Here is a 27826-nt window from a genome sequence, read left to right on the forward strand (position 1 = left end):
GTGATTCCTTATGAAATATATTTATGCACCCTTCAACAGTATTTCGTAATTTGGTAACACGTTGTATAAGTTGACTAAGTCAGCTTCTTATACACTTATAGACCGGTTAGAAGAATAGTGGCCTACTAACGTCCAACTGCAGGGCCACAGGGCTATTCCACTGTTACAGGGAGATAGCTTTAGAACGCCAGAACGCTACTCCAATAACGCTACGATTATAATAAAATGTTTTTACCTGTACTGGATTTCCATAGTGTCCCGGCAGACATCTTTCACAGTGTGGCCCCGTAGTATTGTGCTGACACGTTCCACATGGCCCATCCACTGAATGAAAATGATAAATCTTTTGCATACAATGTTTACAAGTTAGTTACAATACATAAATTATAACCTAGGTGTAAGGACAAAATTAGCGTGGCAATTTAAAATCAGTTTTGGTAATAATAATATACTTGATAATGCTACTACTTGTATTTGTCGTTTCTTGAATATTTGATTATGATATACTAGATATATAAACAATAAATCACTCAATATATAAACTTAAAACACGTAAATCCCTCCGTGAAAAATTTAAAGAAATAGGTATGCTTACAGTAGCCTCACAACATGTTTATAACAATATAGTATTTGTAAGAAAACATATTAGTATATATAAACAAAAAGTGGATATAAACAGTCGACTTACTACAAAAGGTCATAGATTAGTAACATCTGCATGTCTTCTGCGAAAGGTACAGAAGTCATTTGTGGGATTGAGTATACGCTTTTATAATATGATTCCTAAGGTAATTTTGGACCTACCAATGCATAAGTTTAAACAATGTGTTAAAAACATTTAATAAATTGTGGCTGCTATACGATTGATGAATTTGTTAACGACAAGGCTGCTTGGAAGCAGCCTCCGCTCTCATTTCTCACAAGATAGAACATTTATTATATTTATTTTTTTGCGTAGTAAAGTGTAAAATTATGTTGAATAAGCGGGTGAAAAAGAGGAGAGAGGAGGTGTTAGAGTCACTACAAACAGACTGACTTGACGTTTCAAATGTGCTTAATAAACTGGACCTACTTGAAATAAGTTTTGAATTTGAATTTGATACTCTGTGGCAGAATTTTATAATACAGCAGATATCAGTGGCGTGCATAGAGGATATGCAGATGATATAAAATAAAGATAATTTCATGTAAGAGTTATAAAAAGCCTATCCATAAGTATTTATAGCTCGTACAGGAAATTTCCTTCGTTTTATATCATCGGCATTTGCATACCCTCTATGCACGCCACTGAGCCATAGGCTGTAATAGACCACTGATGGACTTAAGGCTTCTATAATCGGGAGAGTTTGCCCAAAATCATCACGCTAGGCCAACTGGTTGATAATCGTAGTCTTCTACTACGGACGCTGCTGTCCGTACTCGGTTATATTCCTTTAGTCCCCTCGTACGACCCCGAAGAGAAAATACAGGTTGGTGACAACTGTATTCTGATCAGCCGTCACCACACTGTACTTATAAATAATAGAGTTTTATAGTAGTTAATAGTGTCGCAAGAAACGCGTTTTCTGTAGTCTTAAGCGAATGCTATTTCTTATCCATGGTGCGTTCAAAATTATTTAATTAAGATTAGTTATCGGCATTGAGTTAAACTATAATTTCATATACAATAAACTGCTTATTTGAATTCAGTCAAATCTATAAATATATAAATGAATTGGTGTTTGTTAGTCTTACTTAAACTCGAGAATGGCTCGATTTGGCCAATTTACGTCTTGAAATATTCGTCGAAGTGTCGGGAAAGTTTAAACGGTGTCAAAAATACTAATAGATATGATTCTTCTGTACGTGTGTATGTCATCTAGCTCCGCCTAAATAGCAGGATTTTGGTGAAATTTTGTGGGTAATTTAAGATTAGTTTGAGGACAGATTTGGACCCGGTGGACAGCGGGTCTACTTTACCGGGCCGGGTCCGTAAGGTATAAAAACACGTATGTCGTGATCTCCGGCCCACCTGCCTCGCAGCGCGCGTGCAGGTTGCAGGCGCACGGCACGCACTCGAACGCCGGCGTGCTCCCCGGCGCACGCAGCAACCTCACGTGCGTCCACGAGCACGCCGTGCATTGGCCACCGACGTATCCCGCGGGGCACGTGCAGATTTCACGGCTATTGCTTGGGGCACCCGTTAGTTGTACGCTGTCTAATCGTACCTGTTTATAAGGAAAAATAGGTGTTAGACTTCATTTGGAGTTTTCTGTGTAGATTAAAAACCATTAACAGGCTCCGTAAATGTTATCTGCAGATTGTAGACCTAACTTATAAAATACTGATTTGTGTTCATAAGCTATGTGAGTCAAAATTAGTTGGGAATTCTCATACAACAAAAACGTTTCGTTCCTCTACAATTAGGGCATTGTCTATGATCTCATCTGATAGGTGATGATGCTATCTGAGATACTAGCGGGCTAACCTGTTATCGTTTAACGCTGAATTGCTTGGCGGCACGTCTTTGTGGGTAGGGCGGCATCTAGCCACGGCCGAAGCCTCCCAGATCGAATCCGGGACATCTCGATATAAGACCACAACACGCACCACTGCGCCAGTAACGTGTTGTGTTTTACTTGTAAACTTACAGTACAGACACTAAACATGCCAACCTTTGAATGCTTACACATTTGAACATTTTTCGTTTGAAAACATTAAGCAAAAACTTGAAAACAAAAAAACAAACATATAAACAGAAACTAAAAGTTTGATAAAATTTACTTCAATTGTCTTCAATTTTCTATTCCGAAGTCTCTGCAATATTTCATTTTTGTAATTTTGGTAACTTTGTTTTAATTTTGCATGTCGAGACAATAACTAAAATATGTTAATTTATGTATCTAAGTAATGAGATAAAGTTATTTAGGTAGTCAACCTATCTGATGTGTGAAACTTAACTGTATCAGTAGAACACAAAAGTGAAGTCAAACCATTCACTAACCTCGTCCTGATCAAAATGGAAGTGTGCACGTATCATGATAGCCTTTAAGTTGCTGAGTACATCTAGAAGCCGTGCTCGGGAAACGAACTCGGAACCGGAGTACCAGCTGCCTTCCACCAGCGGTGCCTTGAGTTCCATCGACCCCGGAGTCTCGTAGCTTGTGTTGCCGAACGATACTCTGGTGCCATCTGAAAATTGATATAAACCAATTAGATTCTTTAAGAAATTGATTTTTGAAGTTATACTTCTTTTGGCGCATTGGGAAAAAAATTATGAGAGTAAATTTTTACGATGCGCATGCACACCGTCACATAAAAACGACACCCTGAAGTTAGATCAATTCAATTCAATTCTTGTTAACGACTGAAGTTAGCTATAGTCAACATTTTAGTTTGACTTTAAATAGGTTTGTCAGTGTACACTTTCAATTGTCAAAGTCTGCGGGCTCATTCCGGTGATTTAATTGATTCAATTGTACAAAAATCTCAAATTTAAATGTTCACTGAAACTTGGTTGTTCGATAATTATAATTATTATTAATTTAAACCATATCTTGTAATATATCTTTATACAAGATCTGGTGTACTTTATATCTTTATTCTCTGAAGTTTACTGCAAAGTTTAGGTTCTCACCATTAGCCACAAGAACGTAATCCGGCATTAGTGTAGCGCTGCCTCCGGAATCTCCTCTCGCCACTGCCCACGTGATCAGTGCGATCAACTCTCCGCCGTACGCTTCTGTCCTTTCCCCGTTGTATGCTGTGCTCATAAAGTAAAACGACTCCCAGCCTTCCACCTGAAATTACATTAACCAGCTATAGAAAAATCTTGTTTAAAATGCAGTAATTAATTTATCGCTGAGATTGTGAATTTGTCACATAGGTGCTCTAAATCCAAAAAAGGTTAGATTTTGATATTTAACCTACACAAAAGTATTTCGGTATTTCTTCGTTAAGTGTTTAAGAGAGAATTTACAGTGTTTGACCGAAAGTTATCAAAAAAACAGAGACAAGATTTGAATAGACCTGTATAAAGAACTTACTAATAACGTAATAATTACAAACCTCGTAGCTGACAAGAAAGGGTTTTCCATGTTCATCGACGGATGGTTCAACCGTCTCCAAGGTTCCATTGTCACTGATGAGCCAAGCGTCTCCCAGTGGCAGAGATATCTGTCCACCAACAGAATAATACGTAATAGTTAATTAAATTATATTTTGTACAATAATAAGAACAAAACTGGAGTGAATCGTTTGAAGATCACTTTTTTTGCCGTAGTAGCAATAAAGTAGTATATTTAATAATTCATATCAATTCAATGAATTAACTTAGCAAGTTACTTGCTACTAATAATAATGATTCCCTACTGTATGCGTGCTTAATGGTTTAGTTTGCAGATGTTAAAAATTGAGGTGATAGCTGTGTAGAATCAATTATTCAAGCAAAGAAACACACATAGTGAGGAAACTTGCATGCCTGAGAGTTCTCCATTACGTTTTCAACGGCTTGTTATGTAATGGATTACGACCTTAAACCCTTATCATTCTAACAGGAGACCTGTAGTGGGCCGGTAATGGCTTGGCGATGATTGCAGAACCAAGAGCTATAGCTGATGTAATTAATTAACTTGTGGGATCAGTTCAGCCAGTAAATAAAAATAAATAAATGGGCACAGGCATGACGTGTTCGCCTCAGGTTATTTCGTATATCTTTTGATCAGTTACGGTGACAATCATACTCACGTCGTCTCCAGATTCAGGGTTGGCAACACAGTGAGATGCGACGTGAGAGCAGTAGCACGGCCGGCATCCCTCGCGTAGATCTGAACTGAGGCCGAAGTGTCCCGACGCGCACACGTCGCATCTCTCGCCTATCACATTTGCCTGCAATTCCAGATCGGTTCTTAGAAGCAGACATTAACATCAGGTCACAATTTGAAATTAATATCGGTTGATGAACTTATAAAAATTCAGAATCAAATTCTATATTCACGTAGGCCTATCATAATTCATAGCCGGGGTTACTTTGTGTTTTTGACCCCGCGAAAACGATGCGGTGGTTATTATGTGTATGCGTGCCTGCGTGCGTTTGATTTTGATTAAAAGGTCAGGGAGTGTTTTATAGCTATGTTTGATGAACATTCGTCCAAGATGGCCGCCGCCACAAGTTATGAAATATCATTTTGGTCTGTACAATAACTAGATGATTTTTAACAACTTCGATAAAATCGAAAGTTTTTTTTATTGGATGTTTGGGCATTTTTAGACAGATTTGCAAAATTCTGCTTTGGTTCGAAACGGGTTTGTTTTGAATTTTTTGAATTTCAATTTTATTTATAATCTTACCTTACACTCACAGACATCGTCGCAAACTCTTGCGGGGTCTGTGATACCCCTCGGATCACATTTGCAAGCTGTCGTGGTTATTTCCACCAGACAGTGTGGGAACATGGTGTTCTCGCCTTCGCACGTGTCGCACAGGGCGCCAGTGAAGCCGGTATGACAGTCGCATTGGACTTGATGGTGCTTTCGGTCCCATTTGCATGACCCTGGAAATGTTTCATAGTTAATAAAATTGTATTAAGAATAAAAAATTATTATTTGTTTATTATTTGTAGTATGTCTGTTCATGTAAGTTTATTTGATTTCTTGTAACATATTATGAACACCATCCACTTTTCACTATTATGAATATTTTGGTCATAATTTGACAAGAATGACCAATGGATCTCTCTTCGTTGAAATGGTTTTTTCTATCTAGATATTTTTGGTACTAGCCGGGAGTTTATATGTTGGCTTTAATTTACATATGCAATCTGCCAGTTTCGTGAAGTGCTTACTATAGAAATGATCCTATGAAGTAAGGTCTGGTAAGGTCTGGTGGTAGGAAGAAGTAAGAGGAACAAACGAAGAGTTTCGAGAAGTGATGAAACTCTCGAAAATTGCTGAACACCATCGCGATCATTCTGCCTTTTCTTACCATCTGATCCTTCAGGATCGCAGTCACAAGAGATGCATGGGTCGTCTGGCAGGACGTTGTAGTAACCAATAAGACAGCGATCGCAAAGCGGGCCCGCTCTGTTCTCCTGTAAATATGAAAGACTTGTATTGAAGTGAATTATATCCTTTTTACATTGAGTTAATGTTCAAATTTGGCTACAATTTTGTAATTTGGGCTTTCGACAGAACGTTTGCAAAACAAAAATTAGAAGTAAGTATACTTTATATGCGACTCTAATGCTTATAATATTAGGTCCATTTTACTTTAACATATGCGAAAACGACTCCTCCATTGCGAGGCTACTTCGAGCAAATCTTGTACTAAGAATACAGTCTGTGTATGAAACACTAACTCACAGTGCAGTTAACACACAAGATGGCGCCGGTGTCGTCGTAGGAGCACGCGCCGCGCTCGCCGCACGAGCAGGCACCCTGCTCCTCGCGCTCGGCGCATGCGCGGTGCGCTCGCCACGGCCCGCCCGCACAGCAGCGCTGGCAGTGCGCGCCGCACGTGCCGTGCACGCAGTCGCATTTGGCACTCTAGAATTAGAAAGATTATTTTTTCAACAGTAAACGGCATACTTAGTCTGCGTAACCCTTTCAAGTGTACAGACGTGATGTTTTGTTAGGCGATAGCAGCAATCGTAGTAGATTCGATGACATTTTGTGAAGAGCTCCGTTGTCTGTTTTCGAAACTGTTCATCAGGCCACTTCGGAAAAATCCTCTTTCGAACAAAAAATAATTTTGCAAATCCTTTAATTAACCGACTCCAAAAAGGAGGAGGTTCTCAATTCGTCGGAATCTTTTTCCGTTACCCGATTACCCGAATAAATATTTTCTACAACATTTTTAAGCCGGTGCCAAGTAAAATTTAGAATATTACTGGTATTTTCCTTGCTACTTTATTAAAAGGAATACGACCTAGGTATATGATATATATACATAGTAACTTTCCTACATTTTCCTCGGCACCGACTTAAAAAATGTTTTAGAAAATATTTATTCTTGCTTTTATAGCGACTTTGTTATACAACTAGTATAACAAAGTCGTCTTTCGTCGTCATCGAGTCGTTCTTTTATTCGTCAAAAAATGTTTTAACTTAAATGCCCAATCATAAAAAACAACAGAATTGGTAGCCTCCTCCTTTTTAAAGGAACCGGATCAGTAAAATCTACGCACCTTTGAAAGTGCCGAATGAGAATTTTTAATGTCAGCAGAAGAGCCCAGTTGTTACCATCCCAGCTCTACTCTCGAGTGACGCACGAGGCGACTAAAGCACTATAACAGAGAATGGGCAGCAACTTCTTCTGAAATACTACCATCTATTGCGATCACCAACCCGTCTGTCCAGAGTGGTGATTATAGGCCAACCCTTGGAAAGACCTTTAGTCCAGCAGTGGACTGTTCTGGGCTATTGATTGAGAAATTTACAGGCATGCAGATTTTCTCATAATGGTTTCCTTCACGTGAAAAATTAGACGTGCTTGCTCATTCTATCCATCGACATAGAGGCTAATGTCCTAACAGCTAGGCTATCATCGCGGTGCTCTTTGGCGCTATCACATAATCCAAACGATCGAAGTAATAAATTTTTTCAGTGACGCACGATTTCGCGGAACGATAAGTCAAATCGCCACGCATTCTCTACGCGAAAATAAAAGTGTCTGACAAGTGTCGGATAGACCAAACGTTAGTTTTGCCACTTTATTTCGAGTAACAAAAATAAAATATGCGAATCAGCTATCCGACACTCACAGAAAATGGTGATACAGGCCCTTAGTATAGACCACATTCTTAGAACATTCAAGAGAATCGAAATTCGAACTACTCCGTTAAGTAACTTTGATCGTTGAACTTCAGCTCATTGTCGTTAAAAGTGGGTGAACGATTTGTAATGATTGGGGTGGTGTTGGTCGTTCTGCTATGCTCGTGCTGGGCGCCATCGGCTGCGTGGACGAAAAGGTACGCCAAAGTGACCGTCCCGCGATGCTGCCCTGCCGCCCATATACTAAAACCTGACCTATTGCACAAGGATGTGCTAGGTATATAATTTTAACTTGGTAATTGTAAGATTTTGTCAGAAGTAGTCGTGAAAGCAGTATCCTTCAAAATTAAAAAAAACTATTAAGAATTAATTTATTTCATGTCTTTAATGCTCTAATGGCTTTTATGACTGTTACCACAAGTAAGTGATAATAGCTGGGACCGATAGTTTAACGTGCTTTCCGAGGCATGTGTGTTGACACCACCATTTTTCTTACTCCGGACTGGTACTGAATATTCAATAACTTTTGGAATTTTCGGCAAAATTCTAAATTCGAAAACAGGTCCACGTGTAGTTGCTAGACCAACGAGGCAGTTCTGCAAAATTTACTTCTACCCAATATGGCCTACTAGGTAACGCTGAAGTGGCGTGCGTGCCCGCGCCCAAAGAGCTGCCCTGGGAGCCGCGCGTGTACTCCTCCGCTCGCACTGCGTTTCTGCCAAGCGGGGTTATGCCGGTGCACTGGCAACAAGAGTTCTCTCGCGTGCCCACGTGCCCGAAGCTACGCGTGCTGTCTGAACCAAATGCTGTGCTGTTTGCGACGAGTGCACGTCTCATGGTTCGCTACAACATGGAAGGCCTACCGATCGAGAGGTACTACTTAAGCAACATCATATTGGTGATCGCAGTAGATGGTACAAGCAGCACGGAGTACCATGCTGCCCGTTCTTCGTTATATTCGTTTAGTCGACTCGTACGACATCCGCGCAAACTGTATTCTGATACTACCTTTACTACACGTCACTAAAGCAACATCTACTGGTTTTGGTATTATTTTTACGACGGACCAAAGTGTTAGAGGGCGCATGCATGTTTCCATTCCGTACCCATTCGGATTCAGTAAGCGATGATAGCCTAGTGATTAGTGCATTGGCTTCCCTTTCGAGGGAACCGAGTTAAATCCCCAGCACGAATCTCTAACTTATTGGTGTTATGCGCGTTTTAATTTAGGCTATTTTAATATCACTTGCTCTTACCGTCATGGTGAAGGAAAAATATAAATAGATATACTACGACAATACACACATCGCCATCTAGCCGCAAAGTAGTTAAGATGACTGATGAATATTTTAATGAATAATATACATAAATACTAAGGATATACATATAAATACCCAGACACTGAAAACATTCATGCTCAGCACACAAACATTTTCCAGTAGTGGGAATCGAACCCACGGCCTTGGGCTCTGAAAGCAGGGTCGCTGCAAACTGCGCCAATCGGCCGTCAATATCGTGAGAAAACCTGTAGAGAGTTTTTGATAATGTTCTTTAGGGCGGATGAATTCTTCCATTTCGCACTTGGCCAGCGTGGTGGATGATACACTTCCCAAAAAAAAGAAAACTAATGAATGTTTATTGCTATCAGGTTCTGCGTTGACGAGACGGCAGCATTGGCTTGCGTACACACGTTTAAGTGTTGCGACGCTAGCCACATATTTGTCGGAGACCTTTGTGCACTGGACGAAAGCCAAAGCACCGAGGAGAATTTTTGCGAATTTTTTCAATTGCAGCGTGAATTGCAGCAGTTTGACAACGATGGAATGATCGGATTCGGGGGATCCGTCAATTAAGACTGTGGAGTTTAAGTACACTGACTCAACATATTAACACCTGTGCAGCAAGAAGAGATGGTGTTTCACCTTGTGATCCACGGAGCAGTGTTCAGCATGCCCGTGGCAAATGCATCTCGCTGCTAGTGTCAACTCCCGCACGGTGTAGTACTGGTGCCTTGTCGAGGAGTGTGCCGCACGGAATGACACTCTCACTCGCCTTGCTGGTACTCCTTCTCCAGTGCTGACGTGCATCTGGTAAAAATCACAACAGGTAAACTAGTATTTGTAATGAATTATGACAGGTCGCTTATTATAGGAAGGCTCGGGGACCCTCAGCAGACGATGGTGATGCTCAGATATGAAACGAGAATCGCCGACATAGCTCAACGATTGGCTAAGCTCGGAGAACCGATGTTGGGGTCCCAAGGTGCTTTATTGGTCGACCCCAACGAGGTGGACAGATGACATCAAGTGAGACACTGGGGCTGCTGGAAAGCACGCACGACGAATTTTGGAACCCCCTATACAATATCTTAGTCCAGCAGTGGACGGCTACTGCCTATCGGGGGCACTCACTTGGATCTGTAACTTTATGGAGTTGCGTGCGTTTTAAAAACATATCGTGACAATGAAAGAAAATTTCGTGAGGAAACCTGCATTCCTGAGAGTTCTCCATAATTTTCTCAACGGCCTGTGAAGTCTACCAATCCGCATTTGGCCAGCGTGATGGACTCGGGCCTACATCCTTCTAATTCAGTGAGGAGAGCCTTGTGGGCCAGTAAAATGTTGATAATGATAATGATGATTTAGGCACGTTCATTTGCCTTGTGGATTTTGAACACACCGTTCATCATCCTCAAGGCTAATAACAATTCATAATTTCCGAAATCTTAGCTGGTAATGAGAGTTTGTAACATGGTATGGAGTATGGATTCACCTTGATAAAGTAACCTATAAATAACCTGTCTAGTGATAGTAAATTAAATGACTAACTAGCATAATAGTATTAGACTAGCTGCTCATAAATAAACAGTGAGTCACCTACTCTGAAAACTTGAGATATCATCACTAAACCTGATAAGTAAGCTGAATTTTATCGACAATATATTTGAAATGACTCAGAGCCATCGATGAGTAACGAAGAAAAGTTTGAAAAAGAAAGAAAGAAAAAACATTTATTCATGTTAAGTGTTACAAACAGTACATCTTATAATAATAAAGTAACAACATAGTATACAACATACAATGTCTGTGTGTAACACCAGACAGAAAGGGTGTACAGCTCAAAAAGGGAATTCAATGGTAAATCCAAAGAATTAAGAACGCAAGAAGCATCAGAAACCACTCCACGTCAGTAGTGTTTCCCGAACAGGTGGTTAGTAACTTCATTTCATTCAGCAGTTGACAGTTATTATTCTACCTCTAATGTTCTAAACTGTGAATGTGAAGTAAGACGTGCGCAGGGCGTTTATACTGTTGGACTGCATGCAATAATGACTGAATGACGGTTCTGTATGTTCTTAATTCTGTGGGTAAATTGTGTTTCTACAGATTGCAACAGTATTTGAATGAAAGACAACAAATTTTTATTTTTCTTTTAAAGTCACTCATTTGAAGGAAAATAAATTTCATCTTAGTCAGATAAAACAAAAGGTAAGTCTTCGGATGAAATTCAAAAGCATATAGATTGGATAGTATATAGATAGGTGTTGAGATTACCTTAGAAGACTTTCATATTTACCTTATTTGTAAATAGGTATGAAGCTGTTTACCGAAAACGCTATTTTTTTGGTAGGTCTATTCGTACACAAATCAATGTTGCTATAAAAAAAAAATACTAGATTAAATTTGTTGTGCGCTTCTTCTAAGACCAGGGCGCCATTGGAACTCTCCTAGCTTTACTTTTAAGTTCACGAATTTAGTTAGCGCTAACATCTCACTACCAAGTAGATACACATTTTTTGAGTAATGTACGCATTAAATCTATTGGCCTACATCAATATTTCTTCTTACTCTGACTTTGACTTAGACGTCATTACTTAAGGTACTAGGTTTTTTTTCTAAGATATTATCGAATGTAACGAAAGCACATACGTAAGAACGGAATTGATAGAAAAACGAAATATCCAAAGTGAACCAGCGCCTGCAAAGAATGAATAGTTTTGTGGAACAAATGACACTATGCATTCGCAAACGGTGCGGCGGCGTTCTCAAACCGTCATAAAGCGATGTGATCAAACGAGTAAGGTTTTCATTTAAATGTCTGACCGTCTCGAAACCGCTGATGATGACGATGACATGTTCACGTGTCACGTGTGAGAAAAATGCAACTTAAACAAAATGTGAACGCGACAGATGCTGTCTCTTCTTTACAATGCGTTTATTAATCTAGTCCTTAGTAGGTAAGTATACAAAAATCGACGCGTTTATTTTTGTGCAATGTAGATACTTGTAAAGGTCAGTTTGAACTTATTAATCATATTATGATTGTGATTAGTTTATACGCCAGGAAATTATCTTTATATTCTATTTTTATTTTACTCGCTGCAGAACACCATTAGAGGCGTGCGATTGCTACGCACACCTCGCGCTAGCGGATCGTCGCTTCTACTATAGTATGCATAAACTACATATAAACCTTTCTCGTGATCACTCTATCTATTACTGAAAATGCATTCAAATCCGTTGTGTAGTTTAAAAGATCTCAGCGTTCAAACGGCGGGAAATTTTTTTATACTAGGTATGTAAAGTGGGAGATGGTTTTTCGGCTCTTCTGGTCCTTTTCGCTCCCCTTGCTTTCCACCTTCTTCTCTCAGGTCTGAGGTCCTAATTTTTTTGGAAATGGTCTCCATCTCCGAAAGCTTTGTGCCATGTACAGTTCGGACTATGTTTATGTATATAATGGACTCACCTCTCCATTTTCCAAAGGTCGTGGACTTGTAAACTGTGTGGAGCAAGATGGTTTCTCGGCTCTACTGGTCCTTTTTGCTCCCCTTGCTTTCCGCCTTCTCCTCTCAGGTCTGAGGTCCCAGAGTTTCCGGCAATGGTCGCGATCTCCGAACGCTCGGACCATTCGCCAGTCGTCACCATTTTCTGTTGACGAAACCTCGAGAGACCAGGCTAGCGGCCTTGGCGATGGGCCCGACTTGATGATTACGTGAAGGAGCTCCATTTTCTGAAATTGTATAAATGAATTTATAGATTTGCGTATAATTTAGATTTGCCTAGACTAGAGGCACAATGTTTGACGCAGAGAGGATAATCGCTGATTATTTTTAATTAGAAAAAAGAGTGGCAATAATTAACACCGCAAAATATATTTTAAAGTCTACAGCAACTAGATATCCCTACTAATATTATAAATGTCAGTGTAAGTTTGTTTGTTCCGCTTTCATGCAAAAACTACTTAACCGATCCTCATGAAACTTTGTACACGTATTCTTGGAAGTGTTAAAAGTAATATAGGATACTTTTTATCCCGACTTCTCGGTTCCTTTGGGAGAGGGGATGAGTGTTTGACGATTTTACACCATAACTCCGACAAATAATAACCGATTAAATAATTATTTTTGTGCTATAGAGGTTATAATATGTATTAATTTTGCCCAAACTGTGGTTGGAGACAGAGGACAGAACTCCTCAGCGGACAGCAGCGAACCCCTCATTTAAGGCTTAGCGATACTGAATACTTTAATTTTTTTTATATCTACAACTAAATTTAATGCCACATCAAAAAACAAAATCAAATGCAGACGAAGTCGCGGGCAACAGCTAGTGGGATAAGAAATTCAATGCTATGCAATGGACGTTAAGCTTCATCCGCATCATATCAACCTATCACCGGCCCACTACAGGGTACGGGTCTCCACACACCTTTGAGAACATTATGGAGAGAGAGAATAAGAGAGAACATTGGTTGGATGGTTTCACCGTTGAAGCAAGTGATATTTTAATAACTTAAAACTCACATAAAAAGAAAAGTTAGAAGTGCGTCCTGGGATACGAACCTGGCCCCCTGAAAGTGAAGTCGAGCTCGTGCCCACTGGGCTATAACCGCTTCTTAAAATTCAACATAAATAAATAAAATAAATAAATAAATATACTACGACAATACACACATCGCCATCTAGCCCCAAAGTAAGCGTAGCTTGTGTTATGGGTACTAAGATGACTGATGAATAATTATATGAATAATAAACGTAAATAATTATAATATATAGATAAACACCCAGACACTGAAAAACATTCGTGTTCATCACACAAACATTGTCCAGTTGTGGGAATCGAACCCACGGCCTAGGCTCAGAAAGCAGGGTCGCTGTCCACAGCGCCAATCGGCCGTCAATAATCAAACATATGCTGAGGATGTTCAGGTGTCGGAGCAAAACGTGCATATAAAGAGTACGATTTGTAAGATATGTTAGGTGTGGAGTAAAGATTCAATATATTATTAATTGAAACAAAATAAAAAACTTATTATCGCCTTTCGTTATTTCAACTATGCATGTAAAAGTGAGATTTAGGTACTTGTAGGTAATCCAGTAATATATTTAGTTATTACTTAATTTTTAACTATTGATATTAGGTACATGACTCTTAAAAGTCAAATATCGTCTTCTTATTAATCCTTCAATTAAAATCACGTTAAAACCGGATCTTAATGATTGCCTACGTGATTTGGCCTATATAATATTGATCAAATTCTGCAAACTTCAGCATAAGTGATAAGATATAATAAATCAGAATTATTGGACTTTGACTTCGTAACTTTTACAGCTATCTGATAAGATATTTTCATTCTTAGTTATCTCAAGTTTGTATACTTATAATGTAAATACCAAGTGAGTACACAAAAAATAGATTTTGCACAAACCGCTTTGTATTGTAATGAAACTATCTCAACAGGCGGGATATTCTTGATCTGTGTTTTTTACATAAAATATTACGAAACAAAATTAAATGTAACAACCTTCTCAATCATATATCTCTGACTATCCCGCGCCGGTACACCAGAAGTTGCAAATCCACAATTTTTTTACATATACCATTTACTAAATCCCATCTCGGAAAACAAGCGCCTATTAGTACGTATTTGTTCGAAATACAACGAGTTATCTAAAAAGATACTGGCATCGATATCTTCCATGACTCACACACAGCTTTTAGAAAAAAACTCACCGAACACTTATCTATGAGTTAAATTTTGTGTTAATTTTTTAGAAAATTAATTTTATATGACGCTTTGTCAATGCTATGTGCACTTGTCATTGACGTGAATATCAGTCCATGTATTTTTGTGTGTGCTTTGTTTAAAAAACGTGTAATATGCATGTTGTTAGTGCTCTTAAATAAATAAATAAATAAACATCTGCTTGAGCTCTATTACAAAGTAGCTTTCCAAAGACTTCGTCCGCGTTAATAACGGTTTCGGTACAGTGCTAGAGATGAATAGGTATTGTTTTTTATGATAATAATTGATGGACCAAGTAGATGGCCCACCTGCAGTGGCGTGCATAGAGGGTATGCACAGGGTATGCAGATGCTATAGAATGAAGAAAATCTCCAGTACGAGTTATAAGAAACTTAAGGATAGGCATTGTAAGAGTTATAAAAAGCCTACCCTTGAGCATTAATAACTCGTACTGGAGATTTTCTTCATTTCATATAATCTGCATACCCTGTGCATACCCTTTATGCACGCCACTGCCCACCTGGTGGTGAATGGGAAACCATCGCTTATATTCAGAGCAACACTTTCCATGGCAGGTTGAAAGTTCTGCAACATGCCTCCTTGTGTCCACCAATTTGAGGCATAGGTGTGAAGCCGTAATAACACAACAAATAAACAAACACTTTCGTGTCGAAACTATTTGTGAAGATGTTTACAATAATAAAATCAAAGATTAATATTTTTCTTAAAGAGACCTTGTTCGGTAAAAACATTCATTAAAATATACGAGTACTACGACAATACACACGTCGGTATCTAGCCCCAAAGTAAGCGTAGCTTGTGCTATAGGTACTAAGATGACTGATTTTTATGAATAATATACATAAATACTTATAATATACAGTTAAATACCCAGTATTGAAAAACAATCATGTGCATCACACAAACATTTTCCGGTTTTGGGAATCGAACCCACATCTTCGGACTCAGCAGGGTCGTTGCCCACTGCGCCAATCGTCTGCAGTGGGCCGCTAATGGGTTGCTAAATTATGATTATGGATTCTGGGTAAAGTCAAGAAGTTCATTCATTTTTTTAACATATTTAGGTACAATATTAGTCGTCACTAATCACCAGGTTAGCGATTAAGCGTTTCGCTACGAAGTCGCGTGGAAGCCGATTGTAGTGGTAATATAATTTCCATACCACTAACAGGTTAGCCCGTTACCATAAAAGACTGCATCATCAATTACCAGTCAAGGGCTAACTTGAAGTGGAATAAAGAAAAAAAACTTTGTCCAATTGCTGCAAATTAAATAATTTATGACAGCGGTCAGTGAAGCGAAACGTTAAATCTGACGACCTCCGGGGCTCAGCGTTATGCGTCGATGGGCGGCTCTAGGTTATATTCCCAGCGGAAGCCCGTGCCATAATTTGGGGTCATTTTGGGTTCAATAAACTGCTTTAAGTAGTTGCTTGTGTTTTAAGTAAGCTCTCAAAAATTTAAATTCTAAATTCAAAATTCGAAATTCATTTATTTCAAGTAGGCCTAATACAAGCACTTTTGAAACGTCAAGTCTGTCCGTGTGTAGTGACTCTACCACCGGTTCGGAAGGCAGATTCTACCGAGAAGAAGCCGGCAAGAAACTCAGCAGTTGCTCTTTTCCAACATCAAAAATTTACATTTTATATTTTAACATTCATTTTTCTATCTTGTGAGAGATGAAAGCGGAGCCGGAATTCATTTATTTTTAAGTGGGCCTAGTTTATAAGCACTTTTGAAACGTCAAGTCAATCTGTTTGTAGTGACAGAGGCGGATTCCACCGAGAAGAGCCGGCGAGAAACTCAGCAGATGCTTTTTTTAAACATCACTAACCGCACGATAATATCCACCCAGTTGCATGGATCCTCGATAGATTGGGTCCCGTCGTGACCACGATCCGTGCAACTGGGTCGAAATATCGACAAATCCCAAAATATTATCGTACGTACTGTACTGTAATCGGTATGTACCCGTTGAACTATATATAAGAAATGTAAACCACGAAAATCTTATCTCTCATTTAACAGTTTTCAGAATTTTCCATCTTGTGAAAGATGAGGGCGGCACCTGCTTCCAAGCAGCCTTGTCGTTAAGAAATTCATCAATCGTAAAGTAACCACGATTTATTAAACGTGTCTCTTTGTAGTAAGTATCGTCACTTAACATTTCTACTATGGATGGCTTTTGATCCCGGTTCATCCCAGGTTGCTCATAGTGATAAGAAAAAAAAAGAAAGCTTAGAATTGGAAAGCTTAAATACCGTCATAACTCGCAATAGTACGTAAATTTAATATTTCAATTACGTTTAGCAAACAATAGACCATAAAACTGCATAATGAGTACCAGCAGAATAACTGCGACGGGTTTCACTTCGACTTTACATACGTAGAGGAAATAATCTGCTATTCATATTTAGTAGAGAGAAACATTGAAAGATAACAATGGGGAACGAAATAAGCCATCGCTCGAAATTCACTTGAGGTGTTTTTCAAATCCAGGTGATAATTAATCTGAACCTAAAGTCAAAGTCAATTTTTTTTTTAAATAGGCATTCATGGCACTTTTGATGCGTACATTCATCATATCAACCCATTCACGGCCCACTACAGGGCACGGGTCCCCTCCCACAATTAGAAGCCACCACGCTGGCTTAGTGCGGATTATTTTTTTTTATTTTTTTTTTTAAATATACTACGACAATACACACATCGGCACCTAGCCCCAAAGTAAGCGTAGCTAGTGCTGTATATTATAAGTATTTATGTGTATTATATGAATATAATACACATAAATACTTATAATATACAGATAAACACCCAGACACTGATAAACATTCATGTTCATCACACAAACATTTTCCAGTTGTGGGAATAGAACCCACGACCTTGGACTCAGAAAGCAGGGACCCACTGCGCCACTCGGCCGAAAATTGGTGGATTGGTGGACTCCACATACCTTTCAGAACGTTATGTAGACTCTCAGGCACGCAGGTTTCCTCACGACGCTAAATCCTTTACCGTTAAAGCAAGTGATATTTTAATTTCTTAATACGCACATAACTTAGGAAATTTAAGTTAGAGGTACGTGCTGGCATTCGAACTCGCAACCCCGAAAGCGAAGCCGTGCTCCTACCCACTGCACTATTGCCGCTATATTACATACGTAGATTACATTAAGTATAATAAATAAATAATCTTATACTAAAAAGTTGGTTTGGTTACTTGAACACGATGATTTCAAATTTCAAATTAGACCATTATTAGTTCCTGAGATCGATCCTCAGATTACAGTGTTGGATAGCCCATTTATCGAGGCACTATATAGGGTATATATCGTCACACTTAGACCAATAAGATCATAGCATCAATGAAAATAATGCTTGAAAATGGGGGGGGGGGGTCCTTTTCTTTTAGAGAGCTTCCGCTGCGTGTGCTGCGTAAACGTTTAAAGTTACGACAAAATCATGTATAACAAAGTTGTTCCCTTTAAAATTTCAAAAAAAAGTACGCGACAGCATATGTCTATCTTTTAAAGTCGAATTATACGTGGAAAATATCGCGAGGGTAATATAGGTACTACGACAATACACACAATATCGCCATCTAGCCCCTGAGTACAAGTACCCTGAGTACAAGTACGCTTGTGTTATGGTTACTAAGATAAATAATTAATAATTATTTTATGAATAATATACATAAATAATTGTTAAATACATATGCACACTCAGATACTGAAATAACATTCATGTTCACACAAACATGTTCAACTCAGAAAGCAGGGCCACTGCCCACTGCGTCAATCGGTCGTCAAACTGTATTTACTCGTACATACTATTGAGATGATGACGATAACTACATTCGTAAACTTAAAAATACAGGTGCGTGTGTCCCAAACGCGCCCTGGTCTTAAACAAGCCCACAGCATCTTCTTTTTCATCTCACATTGTTATTAATAAGGATAGGGCAATAATTCAGACCCAAGCTTTTAATGTGAAACATATATTGGCAAGGGTAAACCTGATTGTTGGCGTGGCGACGCATCGTCACGATGTATGATGGAATATAAGATGTCGAGATTTCAAATAAATTTTGATTAATGTAATAAATAGTCATTATTTTATGGAATAAATTTGTAATGCTTCATATAAATTTCGGTGTTTCACATCTGCCAGGCGCCTTGTGACGCCTGGCATATGTGAATATGTGGCATATGTGATTGTTGGCGTGACGATACATGACGTGGAGACCTATCGCCACGCTATATGTAGGTACTATACGCAGTCCATACGTTGTAGTGTGTATAGTGTATGCAGTATTGTTTACTACGTTACACATGTGAGGATAACCTGTGTTTTACTTATGAAAATATTTTTAACTGTCTGACGTGTGACAGCAATAATTCAGGAAGACAAAGTGTGCAGCCTCTTACAAAGAATGCAAAATCACATTATGGTTGTATTAGCTTCGTCTTTTCAGTATGTCACATCTGACTCCTGTTGTCATCTAATCTTTTATGCATTTAACTTATACAAAACAATTTCGATATTTCACATCGGCCAGGCGTCCCGTGACGCCTCATCCATTTTTTTTTATTATTTACGTAATCCGGTATAGTCCTAATGCTATTTACGAAATAGTATATATATCTGCATGTTTTAATTCACACGGGGATACAGTAAACCTTAATAAAGTAATATACCAGAACATACATCCAGTCAGTCACAATAAACTACTATTTGTTTTGTTAAACAACATAAACATGCTGAACTAGTGCAATGCATTTATCAATTTAAAACACTCCATCTCGACGGCATTAAGAGTGCAAACAAAACAGTCAAGATACCATAGCAGCTCACACTCGGAACGCAATTAGTTGGTGTCGTGGCCTCCCTATTAACAGTTGGGCACGACCGCCACTGTGGGAACAGAGCTGGATAAATAAAACTCGTGGCGCTGGGTGTCAGATATTTGATGCCTTTACAATTACGTTTTAGAAATCTGATTTGCTTTTGAATAAGTTTGGATGAAGAATTAAAATAGTGTTAATCAAAACGCATTTCTATTTGAACACTAGCTCATTAACGACATGTTTATTCACAAACTGAAGAAGTATTTTGAACGAAGCAGTTCTAAAAATTCAGTGTCATGGATAATATAATTTATTTAATACTAGGAAATTGTAATCACAACATGCCAAATATATAAACTTCAGATATCGTGTATCGGTGATAGCGTGTAGACTAAGGCAAAGATAAGTTCTGAAAAAAGCGTTAAGAAATATGTTAAATACGTAAAAATTAGCTATGCATTTTACTTTAAGGGGCATGATTGTTATAAATATAATGATACATTTCTTTTTTAAATGAATAAGTCATTTAAAAAAAAAGTTGCAACTTTCCATCACGGTTACTATAACAAACAAGTCTACTTGAAGCTGGTAGACACAATACGTGAACAAAGATATAAGGAAAGATTTAAGTAGATTAACATTGAAAGAAATGGTTGAATAAAAATAAAAAGTTGACACAAATTGAAAGAGGCAACTTCTTCCAAGAATCCTGACTCAGTGCTTTGTCAAATGCATGTGTAATTTAAATAAATGTAGCAATCTCCCACAGGATATCGGGGAAATTACCGGCTCCTTCGTAGCGTGTATAATAGGCGAGTTCCTTGGAAGCTTTGTTACGATGGACAGATTTAAATAATGGATTCAGGAGGCAATCAAATTGTCCGGCTCGTGCTTGAGATCGCGTGAGCCAATTAAATGGAGGTGAGACGCCGTTTGATTTGTAAACTAAGAGCTACTATTTGTAATGAAGTATAAAGAGGAATTGTTATATAAACCCTTACGTTTAAATGACTTATTTAGATTATATATTTTTATTGGAAAAAATGTTTTGGAGAATTTGGTTCTGAAGTTTAATGTTCTGATTTATTTAGTTAAATTCAGAAGTTTAACTTAACCTAATTTGAAAACAATACAAAATTATATTAAACATAGCAAATTAAGCGTTCTGTTCGGTCCTAAACTAAGAATTCTTTGAAATGCCCATTATAAAACTAACACTTCTACACATGAGGTTTTTTCTAAGCCACGCTTGAATTAAAAATACTCCAAGTATGGTTAAGCAGAATTAAAAAAAAAACAGCGTATAGAAAAAACAAATGCAAATGACGATGACACACCCAGATTTAATATTAAAAACGCGTTTGGCGAGTGGCTTATGTGGTGCTAGCTTAATGGCTGAGCAGAACTTAAGTCTTGCTAATTGATAAATTCCTCTTTAATTACAAATCTCAAAGGTGCTTAATAATCCTAACTTGTGCCATAACCGGCTTCTCTCATTACGCACGTAACTAATAAGTTACGGGCCAAAAAACAATACGAAACCTGCTTCTGATACGTGGAAGACACCACTTACATTCAAGATGGGATCTGAGCCATGTATGGGCGAACTAATGAACACGCGTATGCTGGCCATCTCTACTTATGGAGGTTTTCCCATTGACCGCATTTGGTCACTGATGATTTAGCTTGAGCAGCATAGTTCAGTAAACCGTTATAGCAGGGAATTTTAGCTACTTTTCTTGTTGACCCGACCAAGTTGAAATAGTCCACAACACGTAAAGCTAATTACAAGAATTTAAGCTTTCTAGCTTAAAACAAAGGAAGCCGGAAAATGTATACCTAAACAAAATTTATCAAGGATAGTAAAAAAGCGATATATTTCAATCATCATCATATCAATCGATTTACGCCCACTGCTGACAAAGGTATTCTATAAAGAATATTTAATGCCACAGTTTTATGCCGCTTAAGTTCAGCGGCTTCCTGCGACTCGTTTGATGTCGTCAACCCATCTTTAGTAAGCGCAGCAGAGTTGCCATTTTGAAACCTGAGTACCCCTCAAGCCTCTATCGTTTCTCCGAGCTATGATCACATTTGTAAGAAACAGAGTTGGTTACTGTCTACGAACATAACTTAATCGCAAAGCTGAAGTGGCGATAGACCTGACACCAATTATTATCTCAAAAGGCGTTAGTAATGCTAGCGAAGCAAAACAACAGTATTTGATAGAAACAGGCTGTACTTTGCGGAATTTCATGATATATTATGAAAAATAAGCTAAATCTGCTATACTCCGTTAAATTCAGGAGAATCTGTATGGTGTAATTTATAATTTCTTCAATCTTTATACTCCGCACCAAAAAGTTATTCATTGTAAAGTCAACATCTCCTAAAGATGATCCGGTTTCAGAGCGCAATGTGCGTAGAGGGTACATTGCCAAGGATCTGTATGGTGTGGAGTTTTCGCGGAGTATAGCAAATTTAGCTTATTTATCATAAAACAACAATACTTGAGAGCAGATAATACAAGAAGTGCAAATGACGTTAAAATTATACAGGTTACATTGGAATTTCAAAGGAGGAATTGGTTTCAACAGCTTTGTAAAAAGCTAATGATGATGGATGGAGGATGTAGTTCTTGATGACCCTAAAATAGTTAATTAGAATTGAGCCAGATTCATATTATAAGCAACAAAGAAAACCATGTAAAGGGATGAGTTATAAATTTTCTATAGTTTGCACACTTTATTAGTTTATTACATAGCATCGGCATAGCAATAAAGATAATCTAATAAAGAACACAGTAAACATTGATGTTGTTAGAGGTCTGATAGATAAATAACATTGTAACCATTTTAGTTTAGACAATAAATTTATATTCACAACAATTTAAGATATTGAAAGGCTATTGTTAGCTTAAAATGGCGTCATCTTGTCGTCTAGTTATCCTGGTCTAAACTTGGTTTCCATATTACCTCATTTGGATCGGTCCGTTATAGATTAACCATTAAGATTATATAATAAATGTGTCTGATAAACTATCAGTATAGTTGTTCTTAGTAAATGTCAGGTTTAATAAGGGAATGGGAGACAAACTTCCTTTGAATTTACTGAGGAAATGCTTGTTGGAAACATATTAATGAACTTGACAAAGGTCATCAAACCCTATAACACTTACAATGCTGTTTTAAAATCACTGAAGAAGATACATTATTTACAAAGTGTATCTGTGTACTGAGTGCAAAAATTTTTATCTATTCGATCGCGTAAAAGATAACTATGATTTGTATGGCGTCGAAAGAGCGCCATCTCGGTGGCCAGAGATGGCATTCTTTCGACGACATTCAAATTTGATATACTATAGATTGAAAATTACTCTTTGTCTTCTGTTTATGACAGATCGTAACCGCATCAGTATCAGGTGTTTTATAGAAAAACTTTCAGTATGAATTCATTCATAGATTATATATTTTTTAAATTCAAATTAAACATTCATTTATTTCAAGTAGGCCTACCAAATAAGCCCTTTTGAAACAAAAAGTATGTAGGGACTCTGCCACCGGTTCGTAAAGCCAATTCTACGGAGAAGAGCTGGCAAGGAACTCAGTTGTTGCTCTTTTCCAACATCAACATTTACAATCATTTTTCTATTTTGTGGGAGATAAAAGTGAAGCTGGCTGATTCCAATCTACCTTGTCATTAAAAAATTCATCAAATGTATAGTAACCTTGCTTATTATATGTGTTTTTTATTCTTCTCAATGTTTTAAAGTGACGTGTTAATTCTATTCAACTACCAAAAACAACTAAACGTGACCTGGTCTAAGCTGAACCAGTGTAATTTACAATGCATTACTATAAAAAAATTAATTGATCCACCTTATCAAAACACCTGTGTTATCTATGCGATAAATACTATCATATCTAATATCTTGACTCAGTTTTACGCTGAAAACGGTCCAGCACGGTCATGAAAGAGTATATTTGTGTTTTGTGAGTTTGTTCATACTCTTAAACATGTCGAAGCAAAGTGCTGGGACTAGTGGACAAGTTGTCAGAATTGACATGGTCCATGCACCCAACCGAGCGATCGAGTATCGAAGCAATACACAACATCAAAATTGTCGTGTTCCGAAAACATCAAAAAGTGACTTTGCGTACATTAACACGGCGTATGTGGGCAGTACGAACAGTGTAAATGACACTAGGCTTCCGCAACCTCCCGTAAGGTGTGTGTAAATTTTTGTGTGTGATAAGTTGTTGTTTGTGTTTCCAATGGCAAAGATGGATAGTGTTCATATCATGTGTTTTACATCTTTAATCAATGATACCGATTCAGATATGATTACGTCAATCTATATCATTTTTAAATAGTTGTCATATTTAAAAAAAATATACCTTTTTGTATATTACGTGGTATGTTGTAACATAAACCCGAACGGGGTTATCCTTACACCTGCATTCATAGTCCAGCGTTCGGAATTTGTAGCACTTATGAAGCTACGAACAAAACTCTACAAAGCGGTTATACCTTGTAGGTAGGATTTCGACTTGAACTTTCGGGTGGCCGGGTTTTAATCCCAGATCGCACCTATAACTGATAGGCTATCGCTTCTCAACAATAACGCCTGGTGAAGAGCAATGATGAGGTGGGGGTTTGAGCGCGCTTGCGTAGAAAGCGCCTAGTCACTCTTGCCTTGAAGGTACGGGCGGGAAATATAGTTGCTAGGAGGATGTACCACACCTTAAGGCTTAGCGGTACATATCAGAAACTTAGATAAAAAAGTTATGTGCGTGTTGAACGATATATGGATGCCACTGCTCACGGCAGCTTGCTTTTTTTTAATTCGGCAATCACTCCGGATAGTAAACGATGATGCGGTCTGGGATGGTAGCAGGCTAACCTATAAGGGGTAAAGCAGTTATATTACAATTATACCCCTAATCGGTTTCTACGCGACATCATACCGGAATGCTAGATCGCTTAGCGGCACATCTTTTTAGGTAGGATGGTAACTAGCCACCTAGGCATGGCTTCGGCCTCCCACCAGGCAGAAATAGTGGTATAAAGGTAACAGAGGAAAACATCATGAAATTCGTTGCAGAAGTCACAAAAGTATTTCTGCAATAAACTGGCAGAGCATTAGGTCGGTGCTGCTTAGCAATTTTGCCTGGGCCTTAAATTCTTCAGGCACCATTTGTAAATTTAATCGACGCACTTAGTAGCAAATTTTGGATTTTGGAGCCCGTGTCTCGCAAAAAAAATAAACCCCTCAGTGCGCACAACTTTAAATCGCATAGGAACAGGTCTAAACTAATAGTGTCAATAGTGGGACACTAATTATTTTTTGCCTCATCGCGGTTCGAATTCTGTGCATTAAAGTTTTTTTTTAAATTTAAAAAAACTTTTGGGGACTGGGCACTCTCTGTTGATGCCAAAACGAAAGTTTTTTCATTTTTGTCTGTCTGTCTATATAACGGCCGCGCATCACGCTGAAATTACTAATTGAATTCAAATGAAACTTTATACGATTTGAGTTCATACTACGAGGTAGGACATAAAATACTTTTTATTCCGAAATTCAGCGCCGTTCATTTGGGATGAAAGAGTTTCATTACTGGTCACACTCTTGGCTTACTTAGCGTAAAACCGCCTCGATTGTAAGATGCAATGTAACAAAACTAGATTCATAATCGACTATTCCATGATGTTGAAATATAATCTCGATTTTGTTTAAAATCTAAATTCTTGTAACGCACTCGATCAATATAAATCAAACAAAGATTTTATGAGTACTTACGTCACAGATAACGCAGTGTTTTACAATGTAGGTAACTAAAGTCTGGTGCTTTTCAGATTTAGTCTGAAAAGACCCAAAAATTGTTTTATTTTTAATTTTATTCAAAATTAGCCAATCTATATCACTTTGAGTAGTGATAACAAGATAGATTTCACTATTGAGAGATTAATCCGGGAAATCCCGTTTGATGCATTAGCGATTATCTAAACATCATATTATCACTTATTTTGTTTCGCATTCATTTTTTTACTCTACAATTTAGCCCTTGGCTGCTATCTCACGTGATGGTCATTGATGATGCGGTCTAAAATGGTAGCGGGTTTTTAGGTTATAGGTATGACAGATATCGCTTATCGCTAGACATCTATGTCGGTAGGGTGGTAGCAGTGGCGTGTATACTTTATTAGAATTATTTAATTTTAATATTGTTTTTAATTTTTTTGTTTATTTGCAATTTTAATTTGATTTATTGATTTAAGATAGTCTGTACATATTTGCTTATCTTCATAGTGTTTTTGTTTAAATTTTTGTCATTTTTGTCATATGGGTATTTGGCCTGAATTATTTTTATTATTTTGTATTGTCGTTGCCAACCCTCATGTTTTCTAATTACTCGTACTGGAAGTTTTTTCGATTTTATATCTCACCATCCACATAAAGTTAGGGTTCTCCACGTAAAGCTCTGCGCTGTACTCCGAATGCGTGGTCATGAAACTATTTAAGCTATTTTATTTATTTTCAGTGTAATGCGAGAGCAGTACTGGGCGTGTTCGAAGTGGCCTTTCGCGACGAGGTTCCTGGTCATAACAGTGAGCGTGCTGATCGGAGCCGTCATCGGGCTCTCCGTCCTTGTGGTGCTGAGGGGGGACAACAAAGATGTCACTGACTTGTTCAGAACACATCCCGCGCCTGATTAATGGACACTGCTTTTGTAGAGACTTTACTAGTTCATTGAAGACATTTTTGCAGTTTCCATTCCTATGGACTGCACACTGTGTAAACACTGTTAACGGTTTGCTTGTTTTTTTTTTAATTCTTTATTGCACACTATTGAATAAGGTACAAATTCGTACTTAATGCCATGTGGCATTGTTTTGCAGCTTACCTGGTATTTGTGGAACATGTAATGCGTGTGCGTGGTAATACAGTTTTGACATTTAAAGTTTGGAAGATGAAAAAAAAACAAAAAATGTTGGCCCAAAGATAAAATATAATTAGGAATATATTAGAAAGGATAAACATAATATAGTTCGATAAACAGTGCTAGTTTTTTAAAAGTACTAATTCATTGTATTTGGGTTACGTGCGTGATAAGTGTATTCGAATTTTAACCCTTGTATTTGCAAATATTTGGAATGCCAGAAGAGCTTCCGTTGTCCCCACCGAGTATAATGTAAAAACCTTCAAATTAAAAGTGAATAAACTTCCTGCAAACGCAAGCGAGCTCCATCTTAGTCCTAGTGATAGTAAGCTTTAATAAGGCCTTCTATCAGTGATTCAAGAAGTATTATTTTAATATGTATGCGCTCTTGATTCAGAATTAACTAACATCCTTATTTTAAAGACAATACTACTTTAAGCATTGGCAGTACGTCCCCTTGTGTGATTATACTCAAGCGTTAGACTACAATTTTGATAAGAAGAAACGGTCATAAATTAGTAATATCTGCATATCGTCTGCGAAAGGTGCAGAACTCCTTTGTGGGGTTGAGTATACGCTTTTACAACATGATTCCTAAGGAAATTCTTGACCTACCAATGCATACATTTAAAAAATGTGTAAAAACGCATCTAGTACAGCGAGGTTACTATACATTTGATGAATTCCTCAATGACAAGGTAGAATGGAAGCAGCCAGCCTCGCTCTCATCTCCCGCAAGATAGCAAAATGATTGTAAATGTTGATGTTGGAAAAGAGCAACTACTGAGTTTCTGGCCGGCTCTTCTCGGTAGAATCTGCTTTCCGAACCGGTGGTAGAGTCACACAAATATGCATACTTGACGTTTCAAAAGTGCTTATAAAGTAGGCCTACTTGAAATAAATGAATTTGAATTTGAATTTGAATTTGATAAAGAAAATCAGCATTTTGGTGATGTTCCGGTATCAGATTGAGAAAATGAAATATTTTTATAGCTTGCACAAAAATTGGTCTGTGTGTCTGAATTAAAGCAAATTAAATTTAATGTTAGTTGTATAAATTCGTTTGTGTGAATGAGCAATTTTCGTGTCACGCATGTATCAACGTGGTTTTAGGCTAATCAAAAGTAAAAATACGTCCAAGCTCAATGTAGCTAATTCGAATGTTTGTACGCTTTGAGTAATAGGTATAAGTTCTTTCATAATTATTAATTGTATCAGGTTTCATTCTTGGTTTGTGACAA

General features: G+C 37.9%; 2 protein-coding genes and 1 pseudogene across 2 annotated transcripts in view; 1 reads left to right on the forward strand and 2 right to left on the reverse strand.

Annotated features, from left to right (window-relative positions):
* LOC120637012 (laminin subunit alpha-1) overlaps positions 1 to 27826 on the reverse strand; it is a 178097-nt gene that overhangs the window by 134195 nt on the left and 16076 nt on the right. Inside the window, exons 4-14 of the mRNA XM_039908594.1 lie at positions 12496 to 12759; positions 9672 to 9836; positions 6340 to 6522; positions 5963 to 6068; positions 5329 to 5531; positions 4726 to 4866; positions 4048 to 4155; positions 3617 to 3779; positions 2984 to 3171; positions 2012 to 2207; positions 236 to 324 (exon numbers count right to left, since the gene is read on the reverse strand). Coding sequence (XP_039764528.1) covers positions 236 to 324; positions 2012 to 2207; positions 2984 to 3171; positions 3617 to 3779; positions 4048 to 4155; positions 4726 to 4866; positions 5329 to 5531; positions 5963 to 6068; positions 6340 to 6522; positions 9672 to 9836; positions 12496 to 12759 — 1806 coding nt within the window. The remainder of the gene's footprint in view (positions 1 to 235; positions 325 to 2011; positions 2208 to 2983; positions 3172 to 3616; positions 3780 to 4047; positions 4156 to 4725; positions 4867 to 5328; positions 5532 to 5962; positions 6069 to 6339; positions 6523 to 9671; positions 9837 to 12495; positions 12760 to 27826) is intronic.
* On the reverse strand, positions 5759 to 5852 carry LOC120637494 (annotated as a pseudogene).
* LOC120637036 lies at positions 23661 to 26633 on the forward strand. The gene is made up of 2 exons (XM_039908625.1): positions 23661 to 23872; positions 26187 to 26633. The coding sequence occupies exons 1-2, from the start codon at positions 23661 to 23663 to the stop codon at positions 26359 to 26361; spliced, it is 387 nt and encodes a 128-aa protein (XP_039764559.1). The 3' UTR covers positions 26362 to 26633.

Source organism: Pararge aegeria, chromosome 3, assembly GCF_905163445.1.
Source record: "Pararge aegeria chromosome 3, ilParAegt1.1, whole genome shotgun sequence".
NCBI lineage: Eukaryota > Metazoa > Arthropoda > Insecta > Lepidoptera > Nymphalidae > Pararge > Pararge aegeria.

What these genes read in the sequence shown, in the direction of transcription:
- LOC120637036 (XM_039908625.1), top strand. Translation starts at nt 23,661, where the DNA reads ATGTCGAAGCAAAGTGCTGGGACTAGTGGACAAGTTGTCAGAATTGAC. An exon ending in CTTCCGCAACCTCCCGTAAG is followed by an intron (nt 23,873 to 26,186) that starts GTGTGTGTAAAT and finishes ATTTATTTTCAG; the next exon opens with TGTAATGCGAGAGCAGTACT.